The sequence below is a fragment of the Balaenoptera borealis genome (genome assembly GCF_965194805.1).
Source record: "Balaenoptera borealis genome assembly, chromosome: 3".
Classification (NCBI taxonomy): Eukaryota; Metazoa; Chordata; class Mammalia; order Artiodactyla; family Balaenopteridae; genus Balaenoptera; species Balaenoptera borealis.
Window position 1 is genome coordinate 148,789,646 of NC_138866.1, and position 21,755 is coordinate 148,811,400.

A 21,755-nucleotide genomic window follows, 5' to 3' on the forward strand; every position below is an offset into this window, starting at 1 on the left:
ATGTCTCTTACACAGAGATGCCTGAAGACTTGAAGATGGTCATCTTGGGGGTCCAACCAGAGTCACCTCTGAGAGTCAGTCACAGCCTCCCCTAGAAGGTCAGTGGTGATCATTCACAAGGGTCAAACACAGTCACTCTTCGGAGCTCTTCCCCCGCCCCCCCGCCAACCCCCTTAGGCAGAACCCAGAAGAAAGGAAAGGTGAGCCAGCATCTAGGGAGAAGACATTTTATTGAGATTTTGCCACATAAATAGCTACACAAAGCTGGGAGGACTGAATGGAGCCCTGCCATCTCCCTCTGCACACGTCACTAAGGAACCCACGGGGAGGAGAATTGGGAGGGAGCCTGGTCATGACCAGAGAGAGAGAGGACCCCCGGATGCTATCTGGAATGAGGAGTCTGATATGAGAGAGAGAAAGAAAGAGACAGAGAGGCTAACAGCCTAGATGTCATGAGGGAGGGACAAGTGACGGTCAAAGAGGTCACAGCACTTAGGCTCACTGGGTCAGAGCCTGTACCACGTCCTTCACCAGCATGGTGCCGATCACCATCTTCTCACTGTTGACTGTCAGCTGGGCAGCTCCAGTGGGCTGGGCGTCCAGGGTCAGCAGGACCAGGCTCCCGCTGGTCAGCGTCCTCCCTGCAAACCTGAGGTGGGGGTAGAGGAATGAGCTCAACCCTGAGGCATGGGGCCCCTCCTTCAAATCAGGACCAAGAGCCCATCTCGTCCCCCTGCTGGTGGTCAGTACCTATACTCATCAGATGTCCCACAAGGGACACGACCCAGGTTGGCAGTGGCAGTCACTTTCTGCACCACAACGTGGTCACTCCGACAGGTGTCTGGCAGCGTGAGCTTCTCTGTGATCTCATTCATGCCCGTCAGCTTTCCTGGGGGCAGAGGATATGATGAGGGCAAAGGTCACGGTGGGTACCACTGGGTCCGCCCACTGAGCACCCTCACCAGGTTCTACTCAGGTGGGGCAGGTCTGAATCTCCCTCACCAGTCTTGAGGAGGGGCTCCTTCCCTCTCGGACCTGGCCCTCCCTCAGGGAGCCTTGGTCAGCCTCCCACCCCACCCAGGGCTCTATCCATACTGCTGAGCAGAGACTGACTGGGTGCTTCCCCACGGTCAGACATCTGGGCCACCAGCCCCTTGGGAGTGGCCAGTGGACTTGGTGGCCAGTCAGTACTCAGAGGGGTTTCCTCCACCTTTTAGTCTTTCCTGGTTGGCCCTCCAACCCAGGTGCAGCTCTCTCCCAGCTCCTGGAGGCTGCGTCCTCACAAAGAGATCACTGGTGGCTGCTGCTGGTACTCACCCGACAGGCCAGAGTCCAGTTGTCACATGCAGCCCTCACAGGTGGACCCCTAATTTCACATGTGGCAACAGCTCCAAACCTGTCCAGGACTCGTCGCGTCCCCAAGCACTCACAGCGTCCCAAGAAACCCTCACTCTACGGGTCTGACCTCTCCTCTCCACTCACACGCTCTTCCCAGCCACGCGAGCTCCTCCGTCTGCCCTCCTGCCCACCTTCTCCTCAGCCTCTCTCTCCTCCTTCTGTTACTTCCGCCATTCTTCTCCTCCTTTTCAGAACAGACATCCCTCTCCTGTCGCTTTCATGCCCTCCGTTCCTAACTAGTGACATTTTCTTGTCCCTGTACCTTTAGTCTCTCCATATCAAGTCTCCTCGTTCCTAAGAAGTCCTCTCTAGAAACAAGATACGTCATCATGCTAGTGCTGTGTCTCCCTCCCCAGTGACCGCCAAGGTCCTCCAAAGAGGACTCCATTTCCCCAAGCCCTGGTCTCCCTCAACCCACTGCAATTGGCCTCTGCCCCCCTTTTGCGATGACCCGCTCTCTCTGATGTTGGCAGCAGCTTCCTATCTGCTGGATCTGAAGGTCTTTGGTCATCTTGGCCTGCAGACCATCCAAGGCACTCTTCAACCTCCTCATCTCTCGTGGTTCTCCTCCCACCTCTCACTCTTCCTTCTCTTTTCCCTCCCCTCCTTTTTCTCCTGAAGAAAGCAGGTTTTCCTCAAGCAAGGTCTTTGACCTTCTTATCTTCCCACCCATCTCTCTCCCAGGGTGATCTCATTCATATTCACTTCAATTATCACCTCTATGCTTCTGACTCCGGCCTAGAAGTGTTTCCTGGGCACAGACCCATATTTTCAGTTGCATATTAAACACCTCTTCCTGAATTTCCCAAATGTATTTCAAAAGCAGCCTCTCCAAAACTGTCCAAGATCGTCCCCCCTTTCCCTTGCCCAATCCATTCTTCTTTCTTCCAGATCAGGGGTTTGGCAAATTACAGCCTGAAGGCCAAATACAACCTACCACCTGCATGGCCCACAATGGTTTTTTTGTTTTTTTTTTAATATTTTGTAAGTGCTGGGGGAAAAATCAAAGATAGATATTTCATGACACATGAAGATTATATGAAATTCAAATTTGTGACCATAAATAGAATTTTATTGGAATGCAGCCACACTCATTCATTTATGTATTATCCGTGGCTGTTCTTGGGTTACAACGGCAAATTGCAGCAGAGATCACATGACCCAGAAAGCCTAAAACATCTGCTTTATGACCCATTACAGAAAAAGTTGGCCAACCCCTGGTCTAGGTGAACGGCACTGCCATTCTCCCTACTATCTAAGCCAGACATTCTAGAGCCAGCTTATATGTCTCCCTCTCCGCTTTCTTAGGGCAAATGCCCATGGCTTCCCTCTCCCCCACCTCAGCCTTTCATTCTTTTTGCTGTAGTTCTAATCCTAGTCCTCACCATCTCTCATCAGATCTATTGCAATAGCCTTATAACTAGGCACACAATTTAGTCCAAGGTCACATGCCAAGCAAGTGGCAGGTTCAGAACTTAAAGCCAGGATTCATGGAGCCCCATGTTGCCTCCCACTTACGCTGTTCTGCCTCTTTTTCCTGCTGCAGATTCTCTCAATTCCAGTCCTAGCTGTAAATGTTGCCAGATTTCTCCTTCTGAAGCAGAAGTCTGAACCTGGCCCCGTCTTTGCTCAAAAAACTTCAATGGCTCCTCTACTGCTAGGAAAACGAAATCTACAGTCCTTACCTCTCTAACAATGGAGTTGGACCCAATAACCTCTGTGACCCCTTCCAGCTCTGAAATTTTAGGACCGAAATCCTTTAGCATCGCGTTCAAGGCTTCCAGAAACTAGACCAAACATATTTTCAGCTTTGTTTTCACTACTCACCATTGCTAAGGACTCCTATGCCCTAAAGCAAACTGCTCCCCTCCTTTCTTCCTGTAAATTTTCACTAACACCTACTCATAATGTTTCCCCCAGCTGGAATTCTGGCCTAGAATTTTCTGCCTGGCTGAGTTGAGACTGTCTCCAGAGCCTCACTGAAGTGTCCCAGGCTCTGTGAAGCCTCTGCTGGAGCCACAAGCTGTGAGGCCTCCCTCCATCTGCAGGAGCTGAGGCTCCCTCAGCGTGACTGTATGGTGGAGCTGAATGAGCCCCAGTGGATGGTCCTGAGCACCCTCCCTGCCCACCTCCAGGGAACACTCACCCTGTTCCTTCTTGAACTCATTTTCGCTCATGAACACAGGGGCCATCAGCTCCCCAACAGGTGGCTGAATGGAGACGTAGAACTGTCGGGTTTGGGTGCTGGGAAGGGTAGGAGGAGACAGAGGGAGAGGGAGTGAGGCCAGCATCTCTCCCCTCACCTCGCACTGCGTCTGAAGGGAGGGCTTGGAGGCAGCAGGAGAGGGAGGTAAGAGACCTGAGGTCTTGGGATGCCTTCCAGACACACCAGATCATGATGTAGCCCCACCTAACAGCACCTCCACCTCCAGTTTATTTTGACCCCACCTCTCCCTAGCCATCCTCCTACTCCTCCATGAGTTGGAAACATACCACAGCTGGAAGTTGGCCGCCTGGGTCGAGTCACAGAAATTAATGCCCATGACAGCAGTGGCAGATTCTCCGGGTGCCAGGGACTCTGCAGCAGTGTGAGGCAGGGAAAGGGGGAGAGAAAGACAGCATCACCTGACAGGTCTGGAACCCTGACCCCTTCTCCCCTTCACTTCCAGAGCTGAGCATTCCTCTATGGAATCCTGGCTTTCTGAGCCCCTGGAGAGACTGTTCCTGAGTTTCTCCTGAAATGTAAACACCCTTCCCCCACTCACCCTCACCCCATTTAAGTCAGTGTTGAAACCACCAAGGCTCAAGCACCTCTTGCCCTGATACTGACTTGCTCATTTCCTAGTCTGTCTTGTCCATGGATTGTGTTAGATGCCATCTCCATACCCCCATAGCCTAGACCCTGGCCTGGCACAGAGGGGGGCTTCAGAAACCACAGAAAGACCAAGTCCACCCAGGAGCCTCCTTCTCCACCACGTCCCAGGCCCTTCCGCACCGATTTCAGGAAATTCCTGGATGCTGATGCCAGCGGGCAGTTTGGGGGTGCCCACATGTAGGCCCTTGATGGGGGTATCAGAGCTGTTGGAGAAGTGGATGTGCACAGCCACCATGTGGGGGTCCCCAGAGAAAGGTTGGCGGCTGAAGGTGTAGTCCACAGCCAGCCCCTCTCCAGCTACGCGGTGCAGCAGCTCCTGTCTCCCGACACCCAACACTGGACTCAGCAGCTGGAGGGGAGGAGGAGGAGAGGAAGTATGGAAATGAACAACAAGGCGAGAGCCCATCCCAGCCTTGTCCCTACTTGTGGTCACAGCAACGGAGGCTCAAAGCCATCCCCTCCATCACACCCCCTTCACACAAATCCATACCATAGGATGCAGCACAGAGATGTGTCCCTGCCCCAGCCCTGTCCCTCCCCATCCCACTCACCGAGGGCACCAGGGGGGAGTCTGTGAGCGTCAGGCCCTCCAGGTCAGCAGCCAGGCTGGTGGACACAACCGTGGGGGGAGACACAGGCTGGACACTGGGAGGGGTGACTGTGGGAGTATATGGGAAACATTATGACGAGGAAGAGGCAAAGTGGAATTGGCTTGGATCGAGCAGGAGCCCAAGGCTTAGGGAGCAGACGGCTCAGCACCACGGACAGTGAGGCACATGGCAGCCTGGCGGCTCCGCGGGGACAGCCATCCTTGACCCCAGCCCCACACCTGGAGAGGATGTCCTGCGGCCCTCTCAGGCCCAAAGATGTATTCTGTCTGCTCCTCCCACCCCAAACCCCCGAGGAACCTAGCCCAGAGCGCCCATGGCCCTTCCTAAGTCATACTCCCCAGGCCTCCTTCCCCCTGTGACTTCTACCACCCAAACTCACAGTCCTCTAGATCAAGCAGAGAGATCTCCTTGGCTGCAGGGGCACTTTTGCTGCTGGGAGGCTGGAAGAGAAAAGTGGGATGTGAGTGAGGAAGGGGAGTACCCTGGCCCGGGGTTGGGTTATGGGGAGATGCCTGGGCCTGGCCCAGAGGGTGGGGAGGGCCCCGGTCCATACGCCCATCCCCTTTCTGCCCCAAGGCGCTCACTGTTTTTTTTCTCCAGGAGGCAGGTTCCACCTGCTCCTCCTCTGTCTCTGATGTCATCTCAGACTCTGACGAGCTGCTGCTGGAATCACTGCCCTCATCTGAGGACGAGCCGCCTTCTTGTCCCTCTGGCACCTTCTTCCTCTTCTTCATCTTCCTCTTCTTACCTTCCTCCTCACTATGCTCACTGGAGGAAAGGGGGCAAACAGGGCTTGGGCCCAGCCTGGATGACCCCTTCTTGCCTCACAAAAGAGCAGGGAAAGCCTTGAACACTGGGGGTGAGGGTGGGCAGCCTGGGCCAGTGGACTCCACACCTGAGCTCCTATGCCTGGGTCGCAGTGAGAGCTTTAGACCGGCCTGTGCCAGCTCGGGCCCCTTCCCTGACTGCTTCTTCATGCTGCGCCCCACGCAGAGATCTCCTGCAGCCATCACGTGAGCAGACCAGGGGGTCTGTAGGCCCCACCGGCTCATGAGGAGGCTCAGGGGCTCTTAGGAGACTGGCTAAGGCTGAGGGTTAGCCCTTCGTTTCCAAGGGGGAGCCCTGAAGACGCCCAGTCATCTTACCTCTCACTGCTCCTCCCTTTCTCCTCGTCCTCATCCTGGCCTTTGTTGTCAGACTCACTGCTGGACTCCCCAGAGCCGCTCTCACTGCTGCTCTTACTGTCCGATTCACTCTCGGACTCAGGGTCTGTGGAAGGACTGTCTCAGGCTTCCCTCCCTTGTGTGCAAGCCTCCCGGGGAGCCCTGGGCACCCAGCTTCAGACTCTGCACTGAAGCAGCAAACTCACCTCTTCTCCCCGCAACCCCCCGACCTGCTCCCGGCCCCAGACGCCAACCAGACCAACTGGAACACAGATGGACCCGTATGGATAGAAGACCTACACAAGCACACACACATCTGGGACGTGCAATCCTCAAGTGCATAAGCACACATACAGGTGCACACAAGGAGGTGCACACCCCCTTGGACACGTGACCATCTAATACAGGAGCACACACGTGCACCAGATAGTCAGCCACAAGGCACACACACAGGCAGAAGCACAGGGCCCCAGCTCTGCCCATCTCCTCACCGCTGTCTGCGGACTCTGTGGGCCCTGACTCTCCCTCAGAGTCTGAGTAGAAGGGTTTCTCCTTCTCCTTCCTCTTCTCCCTGTTTGAGCACTTGGTCCATTCAGGTACCTGGAGATTGTGGGGTGGGGGCGGGGAGTCATTAAATCATGGATGGGGAGGGGGAAGGAAAGCACAAGCCCCTCTTATCTTTCACCCTAGCTCTTCTCGGGGCCCCGCCTGGTCCTGTCCCCAAGAGGGAATAATGGGGGGAGGGAAGGGACCCTGTCCATGGAGGGGAGGCACTCACAGAGTGGCACTGCCAGCAGGAAGGAACAGAGTGTAGGGAAGGCACAGGGGTGCAGCATACAAGGGGGAGGGGAGGGGGCAGCGCAGGCTGGGCGAGAGCACTGCACACGGAGCAGAGGGCACACAGCACACAGGGCGGGGGGACCTTGGTGTATTCGCCCAACAGGCCCACATGGGTCTCAACAAGGGAGAGATCTTCTTCCTGCGTGCGGGGAGAGTGTCAGGAGGGCCGGGCTGGCACTCCCAGGGCTCCCTGCTGTCTGTCCTTCCCCACACACAGCTCCACCCTCCACCCCTGCTGACCTCCACATTGCGCACAGATGGGTCCGGGGCTTCTTCTGGCCAGTCTGGGAGCTCCTGGTAGCCCGTGGCCTTGGCATTGAGCAGGTGGGACAGTGAGCCCAGCTGGAAGTGGTCCCGGTCTGGGGACGGGGTGAGAGGTCAAGTCAGTAGTGGCAGTGAGGAAATGCCCTGGGAGTTGTTTCCTAGGTGGGGCTGGGTGGCGATTCCGGTGGGAACTCCCTAGCTAGACAGAAGAGAGGGGTGGACGTGTCCCCTAATGGCTCTTCTGCCCTGACTGAATCTCCAGGCCCACATGCTGGAAAAAAGACTGTATGGCTGACTAGAGCAAGGGCTGAGGGGTGGGGGGAGCTGGGACCACAGAGGAGGGCAGGAGGGGCTTCTGGGCCCAGAGCTGCTGCTGCCTGTTTGCCCTGGTGCCTGCTGGGGAAGCAGAGATGCGGGTGTGGCTTCTCTCCCAGGGTAACGGGGGTGGTGCTGCTGCACAGCCAGGCTCAGGAAGGAGGCCTGCTTGGGGCGAGGGTAGCAACTATGAGTAAGAGGCTGGCCAGGCTGGGTCAAAGGGCAGGGAGGTGTGTCTGGTCAGGCTGGGGACTCCGTGGGGAGGGGGTGAGTCCAAATGCGAGCAGGAGGGAGTCAGAGCCAGAGGAGGGCAACCCAGAGACTTGTAAGTGGGGATGGTGTTAGGGAGGAGAAAGGGACCGTTCCCCTTCTTCCTGGGAGGTTTTCACATCTGCCCCATCCCTCAGAATCTCCTTGCTCCTGTGGTCCAGGGAAAGATAAAGCAGAACAAAAAGACACGCAGGAGAACCAAGCTTTGTGAAGGAAGTTCCCCTCCTGAGTAGGTTCCTGGGTCCAGAGAGTCAGCTGGGGGACCCTCCCCTTCCTGCGTCTCTCAGAGTCCTTGTCACGGGAGACCAGACCGAGAGAAGAGGCAAGGCAGCGGGCCTGGGGCTGGGGGTTTGGGCTGACCTCCAGTGACAGCCCAGTGAGTGCTGGCAGCCGCTTTCTCAGGACACTTACAAACATACACCTCTCCTTTGTTTTTGTTTTTTTAAGATTTTTTTGACGTGGACCACTTTTAAAGTCTTTATTGAATTTGTTACAACATTGTTTCTGTTTTATGTTTTGGTTTTTTGGCCGCGAGGCATGTGGGATCTTAGCTCCCCAACCAGGGATCGAACCTGTACCCCCTGCATTGGACGGCAAAGTCTTAACCATTGGACCGCCAGGGAAGTCCCTACAGCTCTCCTTTGTATGGAGTTCTACTTCCTGCCTTCCTGGGCCCTTGGTAGGTAAAATCTTGATACATATAGTGCCTGCTCAGGGAGTAGGATGGAAAGGGGAGCCCGAGAGGAGAGAAACCAGAAGCCCGTCCTGCCTGGGAGGGCAGAGACTCAGGTGAGTTGATGCTGGTGGTGGTTGTGAGCGGGTGAAAGAGCAAGCCCTGGATGCTGCAGGATGGGCAAAGGGTTGGGCCAGGGGCACAGGACTGGCGTTTCTCCAGAAGTCCTGCCCACCGAAGGCTGGTACCTGGCTGAAACTGAGACCTCAGAGGGAAGGGCTGGGACCGGGTTGCTGGCCAATTCTCCCCTTCCCCCAGGAAGGTTACTCTTGATTTCAGCTCCCACCTTTGAAGGATGACTCCAAGACTGGGGCTGGTTTGGGTGCCAGGAAGAGCTTCTTGGCATGACGGCTGAGGGCCCCACCCTGCTCCGAAGGGACGATGAGCTGCCGGGTGAAGCGTGCTCGGTCTCGGATATCGTAATTCTGGTCATACTTGGCCAGACTCAGCACATACTGGGTCAGCAGCTTGGTCTGGGGGACAAGAAGTGGGTCAGCAGCCATCACAGAGGGTGGGGACACAGGAGGTCTCTGAACCAGATTCTTTTTTTTTTTTTTTTTTGCCATGCCTCGTGGCTTGTGGGATCTTGGCTCCCCGACCAGGGATCGAACCTGTGTCCCCTGCAGTGGAAGTGCGTAGCCTTAACCATTGGACCGCCAGGGAAGTCCATGAACCAGATTCTTTTGGCCAACAGCTCCAAGCACTGCTGCCTCCACATGACTTTCCCTCCCAACCTGTCATTGCGCCAAACCCTGCATTTTCTCCCACCTCCCCAGCCCTGACTCCCAACGCCAACTCTGACAACTGACTTGGCCAGCAAAAGAGCCTGCCCTTTTGGAAACCTCCCTGTTGGCCCTGGGTGCCATTCTTCCTCAGGTGTGTGGTCCCCACTGCCCTAGGCCCACTCCTACCCCACCTAGTCCAGGCTGGGCCAATCTCTCCACCCTGAGGTGCCAGAGTGAGTGAAGGTCTGGAACATTCTGCTAGACCTCACAGTTTCTAGGCTCCATCACCTGGGGGGAACTAGGTGATAAAAAGAGAAAGGGGGAACACATAGGAATCCCCCTGGCAGGGGCTGCCCTCATGCCCCATTGACCCACATAGTAGATTCTGAGTAGATTTTGAGCAGCCCAGGGGTCTCAGAGGCCATAATCCTCCCTGGAAGGTCCTAATGAGATCAGAGCAAACTGCAGCTGCCTATGGGTTTGCTGAAGTCATATGGGGTTCACAGCCTGCAGTCAAGGCAGCCATATCCCAGGACCCCAAATCTCAATTTCTGCCCTGATCCTGACCTAGTCTAACCTGTCACAAAATGACAGTGGTAGCCACCATTTATGGAGTGCCTTCTGGTGCCAAATACTGTGCTAGGTGCTTCACTACCTCATGTAACCTCCATAACCCTTCTGAGAGGTGGGCGCTACTGCCCCCATCTACAGAGGAGAATCAGAGTCATTAAGTGACTTTTCCCAGGTTAAGGAGCCAGTCAGTGCTGCATCCAGGCCTGGACCCTCATCTCCTTGGCCTCAGCCTGGGCCGGAATCTGGCATGCAATGGATGGCTCAGCAGATGGGAGGGATGGCTGGGATTGTTGTGGCCTTGTGGCAGGTCCAGAATGTCACCCTTGGTACTGGGATGGGGGAAGTATCATTGCTGTTTTGCCAGGATGGACATGGACACATCCAGGCCACCTCCCTCTTAGTGTGCCAAGAATTCCCCTTCCTCCACCACTCCCAGAACAGGCTGAGAAGAAAGAAGAGAGAAAGATAGGGAGGGTAGAAAGGAGGAAAGCTCCCTTTATTGAGTCAAAGAACCATTCTAAGGGGCCTATGCCTGGAAGAACTGGCCTTAGGGTAAAGGGTGCCTGGAGGTTCCATTTGCCTGAACAGCCTACTCTGGGTGGCCTGATGGGGGCTGGGACCCCTGTGTCCAGCCTAGGAGAGGCGTTCAGCTATATATACACCCACTGCTCTCTGTGACAACCCTGACTACAGCCCTTATTGCTCTGCGTTTTGTGCTGTTTCCTCTACTTGGCTATGAGCACTTGCAGGCCAGTAAACATGTCTTGTTCATTGTCATCACCCCAGGACATAGCTCAGTGCCAGGCATAGTGGGTACTCGGGAAATGCATGTTAAATAAATTCATGAATAAATGTGCATGTAGCTGACAGTGACAACTTGGGGACATGCCACGTGAGCACACCCAAGCTAATGAAAACATGCCAACAGCACCACTCTGGCTCAGTCCTGAGCCTTTCAGACGCCCCCTCTACCCGGGTGGCTACCCACCCAGGCTGCTTCATCTATTCAAATGTTCCTCCCACCTGCTCCTTCCTCCCATTTGAATAAAGGAGGCACACAAATATTTGTTTGAAGGCTTCCAGCGGTGTTCCCTGTAACTTCTCTGTCTCCAATCTGCTTCTCCCACAATACTGACACCCACAGATCCAGCCCCTCATTGCTTCTACACAACTGCTGTCCTTTCCAGCTCCTGACAAGAGTCCCAGCATGTGATGGCCCTGCCTCCCCAGCTTGCAGCCCTGGGGCCCACTCTAGCCACCGTGGATCAAAGGAGCCACAGAAGACGCACAAGTGCCACCATCCAAAGACTCCATGGGATGGCAAAGAGGCCACCTTCAGGCCAGCAGGGATGTCACAATCTACAGGGTATGGCCCAGATGCTTTGCTCCAAGGGTTGGCAAGCTCTATCTATAAAGGGCGTGAGTAACTATTTCAGGCTTTGCAGGCCATATGGACTCTATCACAGTGACAACATCCACGGACAATAAACAAATGAATGAACGTGGCTGCGTCCCAATAAAATTGTATCTACAACAACAGGCAGCAGGCCAGACTTGGCCCATGGGCGGTAGTTTGCCAACCCCTGCCTCACTTAACTGAGTGTGGGAACTGTCAGGGTGCTTGGTGTCCCCAGTACCTTGAGAAGCTCTGCACATTACACTTTGTTTTTAGCAGAATCTCGTGGGACCATCTCAGAGGATGCTGGACACTCAAGAGGTTTTTAATATCCTGATATTCCAGCTTAGTTGAGCCATGTCCTTGGCTATGGTGCCTCTCATAACCTTTCACCTTAGGAATGGCAATGGCTGCCAATACCACCCAAGCCTGCGCAGAGACTTACCCTCTCATCCCCGGCATAGACTGGCGAAGCATCACCAAGCTTTGGGAGGAAGCAGAGACCACATCTCCTGGGACACATATTCTCCCATCAGTGCCTATCACTGCTGGGCCCTCCCCCTGGTCCCAGTGTTCCAAAGGCAGCAGGTAGGGACACACCCACTGCCAGACTGGAAGTCACAGCCCCATAGAAGAGCCTCTTCAACAGTGGTCACCATCCCTACTAGGCCCTTGGGGCCCTGGAGTAGCTGTGGACACTGGGGGAACACTGGTCACCTGGGCAGACCAGACACCTGTCCTGAACTCCCTCTTCAGAAAAAGGTGCTGATATATGTATAACTGAATCACCGTGCTGTACAGCAGAAACTAACACAACATTGTAAATCAACTATACTCCAATAAAAATTAATAGAAATAAAATAAAATACGAAAAAGAAAAAAAAGTGACAAAAAAAAAAAGAGGTGCTGAAGTTCATGCCTACCTGGTGAGGGCCCACAGAATACTGTCTGGGCTGTTTCTGGGGCCCAGAGTGTTTTAGGAGGCATCTCTCAATCTGTACCTGCTTAGAGTTGGTCAGGTAGAGCTTGGCTGCCAGGTTGATGACCTGCAGCTTGACGATGTCCTCCTCGGCTGTGAAGGACTTGGCCATTTTTCTCAGGACGTCGGGTGCAATCCTGGGGACGTGCTCACAGTACTCGCCAATGAGCCACAGGATGCTGGCTCGGGCCATGGGCACCTGTGGGTGTGGGAGAGGAGTCAGCTCTGGGGTAAACGTGGGAATGTGGGTGGGCACCTGGTCTGCCAAGGAATCGGCACTCCTCCCATCTGTGCTGGCCTGTTGTATCGTGGGCTTCTCTGGAAATGGGAGTGGGAGGTGATGGGAGAGAGATTAAAGGTTGGGTATTTCCCGGGCAGCATATCCCCTCTTCCCTAGGGTTTCATTAGCATGGGCAGAGACTTCAAGCCCCAAATTCAGTCACAGTTTAGTATAAAAGACTGATTTTCTGGATCCATTGTGCTCTCAATGCTTTACTGCCTTGTTATTCTCCCTGAATCTTCAGGAATGTCTTTGCTTGAATGTTTCAACTTGGCAGTGTGACACAAAAATACAGGACTAGTCAATTGGCCACCCTCGGCCAGAACTTTAGAGAAAACCTGAGTGGTGGTACAGGCTGGAGCTCAGCAAGGGATCCCCAAAGGGAAGGCGAACCAGGGTCACATGGTCTCATCTTTCCCCTCCTCCCACCTGAAGACCTTTCGAGCCAGTAGGGAAGGTTTGGAAGTTGATTTTTTATTAAGGCTAGTGTTTAATTATAGGGTCTTAAAATCATGGGGAGGACATTGGGTTGGGAAAGGAAACGGGGTCACTCCCTGACCTGGATGTTGTCTGTGAGCTTTGCCAAGTGTTTGATGATCTCTCCGTGCTGTGCTGGCTGCATCTGCAGCAGCTTCTTAATGACGACCACTGACTCTGCGACCACGAGCTCTGTGGGACAGGAAAAGAGCCCGGGACAGTCAGATGACCACACACAATGAACAGGCACGCCTGCAATGCCCCCAGCCCCTTGGTTCTGTTCCTCAACCCCCTGTACTTCTCCAGTGGCCCTCAGAGACGTGGGAGCACTTGGATACTAATTGAGGCAGACAGACAGATGAACACACATTGTTCCTGGACAGACAGGTGGATACCCACTGGCCATCAGAGTCAGACATGCAGGCAGCACCCACTAGTCATCAAAGTTGGACATGCAGACAAACACTGACCATCACGGTTGGACAGCAGCTGCACCAGGCCGTTGAGGCAGGTGTCACGGACTCGGCCTATGTTAGTTGCACAGCGCCCAATGGCCTGGATCGTGGCTGCCACAAAGTCCTTGTCCATGCTGCGAATGTAGGTCTGTGGACACCACGACAGAGTGACCCCCGGAAGGTAGTGATCCCTCAGACTTGACTCGGCGGTGACTCTGCAGGCTTGAGGGTGACCTTCCAGAAAGCTGTTACCCCTCATTCAATGACTCATCATGTCAGAGACTAAACTCTGGGAAAAGGAATGACAGCCTCACCCGTCACCCAGTGATTCCCTAACCCAAAGCCAGTAGAAGGCATTGGGAGGGGACGTAAAATAACAGTTTCTCCACTTTGGGCTTTTAAGAGAAGGTTTGCCCCACCAGGTCGATTCTCACTAAGCACAAGGAGCTGCAGGACAAGTCTCGTGGGCCTCTCTGACTATAAGCTGGCCCCTGGCCCGTACCTGGAATTCCCGTAGGACAGTAGGGATGTTGGTCTCATTGGCGAGGTTAGTCAACACTTCCAGCTGCAGGGAGTCAGAAAATGGGCAGGGTGGCCAGTGGGCTTTCTGTGCTTTCATAAACCTTCGCTCCAAACACACACTTCACCAACCAGAAAACAATCCTCAGGCAGGACAGCCCTGCATCATCCTTAGATTGATGAGAGAACTGACAGATCATGAAACTTATCCAAAATGCAGGAGGACCAGTTTGCTTCTTAAATGGACTCCCTGACAGAGTATGCTTGTAGTATAATCATGTCACCTCTCTACCTTCAAGGAAAACTTAAAGCCTCCAGTTGCTTTTAGGATAAAGACCAACATCCTTTCCATGGTCTGTAAGTCCTTGATCTCCCACCATTCTCCCCCTTACCCTCTATGCCCCAGTCACACAGGTCTTTAGTCACAACCCTCCTGCTGGCCTTTGCATATGCTGTTTCCTCTGTGTGGAGCACCTCTTCCCATTCCTGTCCCTGCATTTACCTAGAGAATTCATGTTCATGTCTCAGTCCTCCGCTCAAGCCTCCCCTCCTGAAGGAAAACTTCCCTGACACCAGACTAGATCAGGTCCACCTGTTTATGCTCGTACAGCTCTCTGCACTTTCCTTTTACATCCTATTTCGCAAATGGATTTTTACCTGTGCTGTGTGATTAGCTGCCCAATGTCTCCTCCTTACCCCAGCTAGATTGTAAGCTCCCCAAGGGCAGGGTGCCTAATTGGTTTGTTCTCTGTTGTACCCCTAGATACCCCTAGATCCAGCCGTGAGACACACAATAGGTGTTCAGAAGGGTTAGGAGGATTAACTGTTGCTGAAGGAAGTTACTCAATAATGAGGCAGAGCAGGGATGGAACGTGGGTATGGGCTCCTGCAGCCTTTTCTGTGGGGGTATGTCTGCACGACAGCCTGAGGGTGTAGGTGTGTGAGGGTAATTACACTGTAGGTAGAAGACAGAGACTGCAGCGGGGAAAGTATGAAATTTTTTTTTTTTTTTTTTGCCTGCACCACGCAGCATGTGGGATCTTAGTCACCCGACCAGAGATTGAACCCGAGCCCCCTGAATTGGAAGCATGGAGTCTTAACCACTGGACCGCCAAGGAAGTCCCAAGGGAAAGTATGAATTGGGAGTCAGCGGACCTGACCTTCGGTAGTTACCTCACCTCCCTAAGTCTACATTTTTATAAAATAGAGATAATGTACACTTCCTGAGGTGATTATGAAAATCAAATTACTTCATATGTGAAAAGTGGCAGGTGTATAACAGGTACTGGGCAAAGGGCAGCTCCCTTCACCCTGTCCCCCCACTCTCATTAGCCTGGCTTCCTGAGCAAACACTTCTGGCGGGAGCAACAGTGGGCTCAGCCCCTGAAACAGGCAGGCACCAAGGTGGCCACTGTGGATATTCAAGTGGGTCATGGGGGTGGGGGACAGAAAGTCCACGGGCACGTCTGTCCATCACTCACCTTCAGGATCTTGATCTGGGTGGGGTCGGTGGACCTGATGTAGAAGCTCTTCAGGTACGGCTCAAACATACCCTGGCACGAGAGAGGCAGCCCCAGGGAGCTCCACCTCAGCCTGAGACCTGCTTCTCCTCCAGAGCGCCCCTCCTCCTCTCCTGACCCAGGACCCAGCATCCTTCCTGCCCCTCACTGTCCTCTAGTCCTTGATTCTTCCCTCCTCCTCAGATCTAACCCGGTCTTTCTGCATCAGGCTTTCCTCCCTCAGCGGCCCTCGGGATCCAGGCCCTGCTTCTCCACCTGCATTTGGGGTCTCTCCTTCCCACACTCTGCACAGCCAGGGCATTCCCCCCATCCTGCCTTTCCCCAGTACCCCTAGCCCCGCAGAAGCCACTCCTCGGACTGCGAGGGCAGGCCTTGGTCACTTGCTCACCCGGCGCTTGATGGACATGGTGGCCACGTTCTGGAGCACCACGTACTGCACCTCGCTGCGGAGAGGAGGGGTCAGAGGTACCTGGGCCCCTCGGCTGGGGCAGCAGGTCGGGAGAAGGGAGGTGGGCAGAATAGGAGGGAGGAGAGGACCGGTGTGGAGAGGGCACCAGCGGGAGGAGGGCAGGACTGGGGTCTGGGCGGGGAGCAGGTGGGCTGGGGCGGAGGGTGTCAGGCGCTCTGGGCCGGGGGGAAGCGGGACGAGCCGGCCCCCAGGCGTGGGCGGGGCGGGCGCACACCTGTGGCTGCGCAGCAGGCGCACGAGGGCCTTGGCGATGACGCCCACCTCCGCCTTGGGCGCCAGGTGGAAGTAGAGCTGCGCCACCGCCATGACCACGGCGGCGCTGCGGCTCTGCAGGAGCGGCTTTGTGTTGCGCAGCAGCAGCCGGTGGTCGGGGTCCATGACGTAGGGCTTTCGGGCCGGCAGCGCCGTGGAGGCCGCCGCCTCCGACCCCGGGCCCTTGGCCTCGTCCTCCTCGGAGCCGTAGAAGGCTTTCTCGGGGTTCTCCTCCAGCAGAGACTCCTGGAGGGGGAGACAGGCGGGACAGTGGGCACCTCCTCCCGGAGACCCGCCTATCCACTCTGCTAGGGCGAGGGTTGGGGTCCCGCCTGGGGGTCTGGGCCACTCACGTTCTGGGTGGGGCTCAGGAACTGCGTGCGGGCGTAGCGGGTGAGCATGCTGATGATGACCACCTGGCCCCACTCCTCCACGTCGATGAGCAGGTTACAGAGTTTCCGGTAGTTCTTGTGGATCAGGTCGATGCGCTCTGGGCACACCTCCTCGAAGGCCATCACCACGCTGCCCGCCACCAGCTGGGGAACCGACAGAGGCAAGAGCACATGAACAGAAGGACAGAGGGGCCTCTGCCTGGCTCCTTTTCACCACCCGTCCCCCCTGTGTGTCCACATACGCACCGTGGTCTTGTCCGCCAGAAGCTTCTCAATGACCTCTATCAGCTGGTCCTTCTGGTCAGAATCCAAACTGAGAGAGAAACTGTTGAGAGGGATTGCCCCTCCCCCATCTCCAGCCTTCCCAATATCCGCCCAAGCTGTGCTAACCTCCCTCACCCCAACCCTATTCATAAAGAGGTGTGAGCCACTGCCTTCAATGTCCTCCATCTCTGTCAGTTCCCCAAACTGCCCTGAACCATCTGAAGAGAAAAACAAAACAAAACAAAAAAACCAGAAAAAAACCAAAAGCAGCCTGCAAGACTTGGGAGAGGCCAGGGGTGGGTGGGGGCTTGGGGTATACCTGTAGAGCTTGGGGATGGCGTGGGCAGCTGTCTTCCTCACATAGGGCGACATATCCGAGGCAGCTTCCTTGATGGCTAGCATCATGATGGGCACAATGATGGGCACACGGATGCTAGACAGGACGCGGAGGGCGCTGGCACGAATCAGCTGGTTGGGGTCCTAAGGGCAGAGGTGGAGGCAGAGCCATGAAAGGGCAGCAGGTGGCCTGAGGGCAGAGGCCACACCTGTGGAACTCACTGTCCCTAGTCACCACCAGCTCTTGCTTCCCTGCCTCCTCTCTTGAGCTTGGATGATGTGCTAGTGCTGGGTACCTGGGGGGTAGCTGCCTGAAGGCGCGACTCTTGGCCCTGCTGCAGAAATCTGACACCTGAACGTATGTGGCATTGGCTGCTTCACTCTCAGGAAGAATGGCAAACTTTCAGAACACCTAAAGTTCTTGAAACACCTCCTGTTCCTTAGGGGAGTGTGTGGAGGGGGAGGGTGTCTTTGTGTTTATGCTGGAGGGGACTGCCAGCAAATGCAAACTGGTCTCCCTTTCTGAGAGTTCATCCTCACAGTCCTCTCTCCCAGCAACCTCTCAAACCTGCTCTTCTTCCTCTTCCTCCACAGTGTTTAAAAGAGAATAGGTGTGGGGCTTCCCTGGTGGCGCTGTGGTTAAGAATCCGCCTGCCAATGCAGGGGACACGGGTTCGAGCCCTGGTCCGGGAAGATCCCACATGCCGCGGAGCAACTAAGCCTGTGCGCCACAACTACTGAGCCTGCGCTCTAGAGCCCGTGAGCCACAACCACTGAAGCCCGCGCACCTAGAGCCCGAGCTCCACAACAGAAGAAGCCACCGCAACAAGCCCGTGCACCACAACGAAAGAGTAGCCCCTGCTTGTCGCAACTAGAGAAAGCCCGCACACATCAACGAAGACCCAATGCAGCTAAAAATTAAATAAGAAACAAAAATGGTATTACACCATTATTAATTGCTTTAAAAAAAAAGAGAGAATAGGTGTGTAAGCCCCTCCTCTTTGCTCTTATTGCATCCTATAGACACCTGAGAAGAGCCTTAGATACAGTGTATTGTAATCAGGAGATTACAAAAGCAGCAGCAGCTGTAAATTACCGTTAATCTTGGAGGACGGTGGACAGTGGGAGAGGTGCTGGGACACTAAAGGGTAGATGCTACCCTGATTTTCTAAAATGGAGAAAGAGAAGAGCCACAAAATTACAGGTGAAAATTATGGTAATCCCTGGATTTCCCTGGATTTTTTTAATTCTGGAATTAATTTTTAAACAGATGGTTTCAAAGCACTTATTTTAAAAGCAGGAGTCTGTGAGTCAAATCATATCACATCCACTGCTAAAACCTATTTTCCTTTTTTATTTAACATTTTATTTGGAAATGATTATGGATTCACAGGAAGTTATCCCCCAAAATCCCTTTTCCTTTTTGCTAGGGTAACTAGGCTGGTAGCTATTAACACTATGTATCTTGATTTCAGCAAAGCATTTGTGGGAGTCTCTCATGGCATTTCCTGGATTACCATTTTTGATGTAGGCCTTTTGTTTCATTTAATACGTAAGCATTTTAAGAGCAGAATTCATGTCTATTTTATCTCTGGATAACCACAGCCCTTTGCACATGAAAGGTGTTAAGAAACTTTTTTGCTGTTAAAATCCTTCCTAACAAGATGGGAAAATACCAGCTGATTGCAGTTAGGTGGATCCACAATTTGGTAAAATGCGGTCCTTGGGGAAGATTTACTAACAGATGAGTGTTATCCTGGAAGCATGATATATGGGACTCATGGTCTGTTGCCCTGGTCTGAATAGCTTATCAGCATCTTGGAGGAAGACACAAAATCAGGCAGACAAAATTAATATTCAGAATCACCCACCCTGGCTTGGATCCTGTGCTAAACTTATAAAATGAAATATAGTAGGGTTTCATAGGAGATTCAAGGAACCAATTGCATAAAGACAGGACATAGGGAGACCTAGATTATCTGTTTGCCAACTGGAGGCTTGTCTGAATTGAGCCAACATTAGTGGGCTGCAAAGCAAACACAGCCTCAGCCTGGGCTGACAGAAAAGGCTGGTTCTAATGTGCAGGAAAGCCCCCCCTAACAGTAGTAATAACAAAAAGAAAGTGAGTTTTAGAGGAACACATATAAGATACTGCTTACAAAACAATATTATACATTATTTAGGAATACATTAATAAGTAATAAAAGAATAAATACATGTATATGAATAATAAGTAGGAGAAGATACAGGGGATTTTGGCTGTTTGATAAATCTTTCATTTCTTATGCTGGGTATATATTCATTATATTATTCTTTATGCCTTCTGTGAGCCTGAAATAAATTTTTAAAAAGTATGGCGATGGAGGTTTCAACACAATATAATGGTTTTTAAAAAGTTGTAATCACTCCACGCCTGTCAGAATGCCTATCATCAAAAAGACAACAAATAACAAATGCTGGAGAGGGTGTGGAGAAAAGGGAGCCCTCGTGCACTGTTGGTGGGAATGTACATTGCTGCAGCCACTATGGAGAACAGTATGCGGGTTCCTTAAAAATTTTTAAATATAACTTTCATATGATCCAGCAATCCCACTCCTGGGTATATATCCTGGGTATGTTTTCATTTACATGTGGAATCTAAAACATAAAACAAACGAGTATGACAGAACAGAAACAGCTCATAGATACAGAGAACAAACTAGTCATTACCAGGGGGGAGGGGGATGAGAGAATCAAGAGGGGGTAGGGGATTAAGAGGTACAAACTACTATGTATAAACTAAATAAGCTGAAAGGATATATTGTACAGCCCAGGGAATATAGCTAATATTTTATAATAACTTTAAATGGAGTATAATCCACAAAAATATCGAATTAATATGTTGTACACCTGAAGCTAATATAACATTATAAATCAACTATACTTCAATAAAAACAAAAACAAAAACAAAAAACAGTTATAGTTGTCTTAAGATGCAGCAAGTTGCCTTATGAAGGAGTGAGGTCTGTATCACTGGAGAAGACCTGTCAGAGATGTCCTGGAGCAAAGGTTGGCACACTACAGTCCCCAGGCCAAATCTGTCTTCTGCCCTTTTTATAAATAAAAATGTATGCAAACCCAGCCATGCCCACTCATTTATGGCTGTTTTCATACTACAAGGGCAAAATCGAGCAGTTGCGTGGTTGAGACTGGATGGCTTGCACAGCCTAAACTACTATCACCTGGCAGTATACAGAAAAGTTTGCTGACCACTGTTCTAGAGAAATCATTGCATTGAGATGGACTAAATGAGCTCTGGTTTTCCAAAAAGGGAAAAGGGGCAGACTGTAGAAACTCAGGTCAATGTAAAAATCTGTGCAAAATTTCCAGAATGTTTCTTAAAAAATGATTTAACCCTGAGTCAAGCCACTCTGAGAGATAGATTGTATGGTTTTGACTTCTTTTTGGCCATGCCACCTGGCATGTGGGATCTTCCGCAACCAGGGATCGAAACTGTGCCCCCTACACTGGGAGCGCAGCGAAGTCTTAACCACTGGACCGCCAGGGAAGTCCTGGTTTTGACTTTTAAAAATAACCTAGCACAGTGTTTGGCATAGAAATACCCAAGTGTTTGCTGAATGAAAGAATGGTATATGCAAGTGCCCATGCTTTCTGCCCCACCTCAGAGAAGCAGACTCCGTCATCCCCTCCTGCTGGCCAGAGCAGATTGAACCAGGGGCATGCACGCCCCGGGTTTTGGCAGTCAACTCTCAGTCTGCTCAACAGCCTACAGCATCAGCTGAACATGAAAAGATGAGCTGGACCTTTCAGAGTCCCTCTCACAGGAATTTGAACTAAACGTGTGGAAAGACTAGAGGAGTTAATGGCTGTAATCAGAGCTGCAGAGTCTGATTGGAGAGAGAATAGAACAGCAGTGATGTTGCCTTCTTTACCCAGGAGAAATCTTATCCTAGCCAGAAAACCACCCAGTGGAGACTATCATGCCTGCATTTAATACACAAAACAAAAGGTGAGAATAAATAGTGTGGGGGGATTCAGCCTCCACTGCATTATTTTTTAATTAATTAATTAATGGCTGCGTTGGGTCTTCGCCGCTGCGCGCGGGCTTTCTCTAGTTGCGGCGAGTGGGGGCTACTCTTCCTTGCGGTGTGCGGGCTTCTCATTGCGGTGGCTTCTCTTGTTGTGGAGCATGGGCTCTAGGTATGCCGGCTTCAGTAGTTGTGGCACGTGGGCTCAGTAGTTGTGGTGCACAGGCTTAGTTGCTCCGCAGCATGTGGGATCCTCCTGGACTAGGGATCGAACCCGTGTCCCCTGCACTGTCAGGTGGATTCTTAACCACTGCGCCACCAGGGAAGTCCCTCCACTGAATTCTAAGGGACTTGAATCTTCCCACTGTCCCTTCCCTTGGGTGATTTCAATTTCTGCCTGCCTCAAAGAGCACTTCACCACAACAAATGTGATCTAGGTCTTTAAAGGTGGATATTTTACATACACTGGGGCATCTGAGACAAGTCAACTACTTCTTCTGGTGCTAAACAGAGGAATCAATTTGTTCCAATGCTCAAGGAATCATTGGCTGTATTGAACTTATTGAAAATGGAATGGTCTTATCTTTATGTTCTCTGTGCTGACCGTGGAACCCAGTCTCC

The 21,755-nt window shown here is 52.6% G+C and overlaps 1 protein-coding gene across 3 annotated transcripts in view; it reads right to left on the reverse strand.

Annotated features, from left to right (window-relative positions):
* Positions 1-213: 213 nt before the first annotated feature.
* AP3B2 (adaptor related protein complex 3 subunit beta 2) overlaps positions 214-21,755 on the reverse strand; it is a 31,428-nt gene continuing 9,886 nt past the window's right edge. For 2 of the 3 annotated variants that reach the window (XM_082388487.1, XM_082388489.1), the window contains exons 5-26: positions 17,090-17,250; positions 16,753-16,819; positions 16,468-16,650; positions 16,077-16,360; positions 15,782-15,836; positions 15,355-15,426; positions 13,857-13,919; positions 13,370-13,502; positions 12,982-13,091; positions 12,165-12,341; positions 8,756-8,942; positions 7,128-7,246; positions 6,539-6,647; positions 6,030-6,153; positions 5,469-5,652; positions 5,264-5,324; positions 4,825-4,931; positions 4,394-4,622; positions 3,892-3,976; positions 3,545-3,642; positions 751-889; positions 214-649 (exon numbers count right to left, since the gene is read on the reverse strand). In XM_082388487.1, coding sequence (XP_082244613.1) covers positions 499-649; positions 751-889; positions 3,545-3,642; positions 3,892-3,976; positions 4,394-4,622; positions 4,825-4,931; positions 5,264-5,324; positions 5,469-5,652; positions 6,030-6,153; positions 6,539-6,647; positions 7,128-7,246; positions 8,756-8,942; positions 12,165-12,341; positions 12,982-13,091; positions 13,370-13,502; positions 13,857-13,919; positions 15,355-15,426; positions 15,782-15,836; positions 16,077-16,360; positions 16,468-16,650; positions 16,753-16,819; positions 17,090-17,250 — 2,898 coding nt within the window. In that variant the 3' untranslated portion in view covers positions 214-498. Of the gene's footprint in view, positions 650-750; positions 890-3,544; positions 3,643-3,891; positions 3,977-4,393; positions 4,623-4,824; positions 4,932-5,263; positions 5,325-5,468; positions 5,653-6,029; positions 6,154-6,538; positions 6,648-7,127; positions 7,247-8,755; positions 8,943-12,164; positions 12,342-12,981; positions 13,092-13,369; positions 13,503-13,856; positions 13,920-15,354; positions 15,427-15,781; positions 15,837-16,076; positions 16,361-16,467; positions 16,651-16,752; positions 16,820-17,089; positions 17,251-18,202; positions 18,224-21,755 lie in introns of those variants that run through there. The other variant, XM_082388488.1, reaches the window with a different exon arrangement.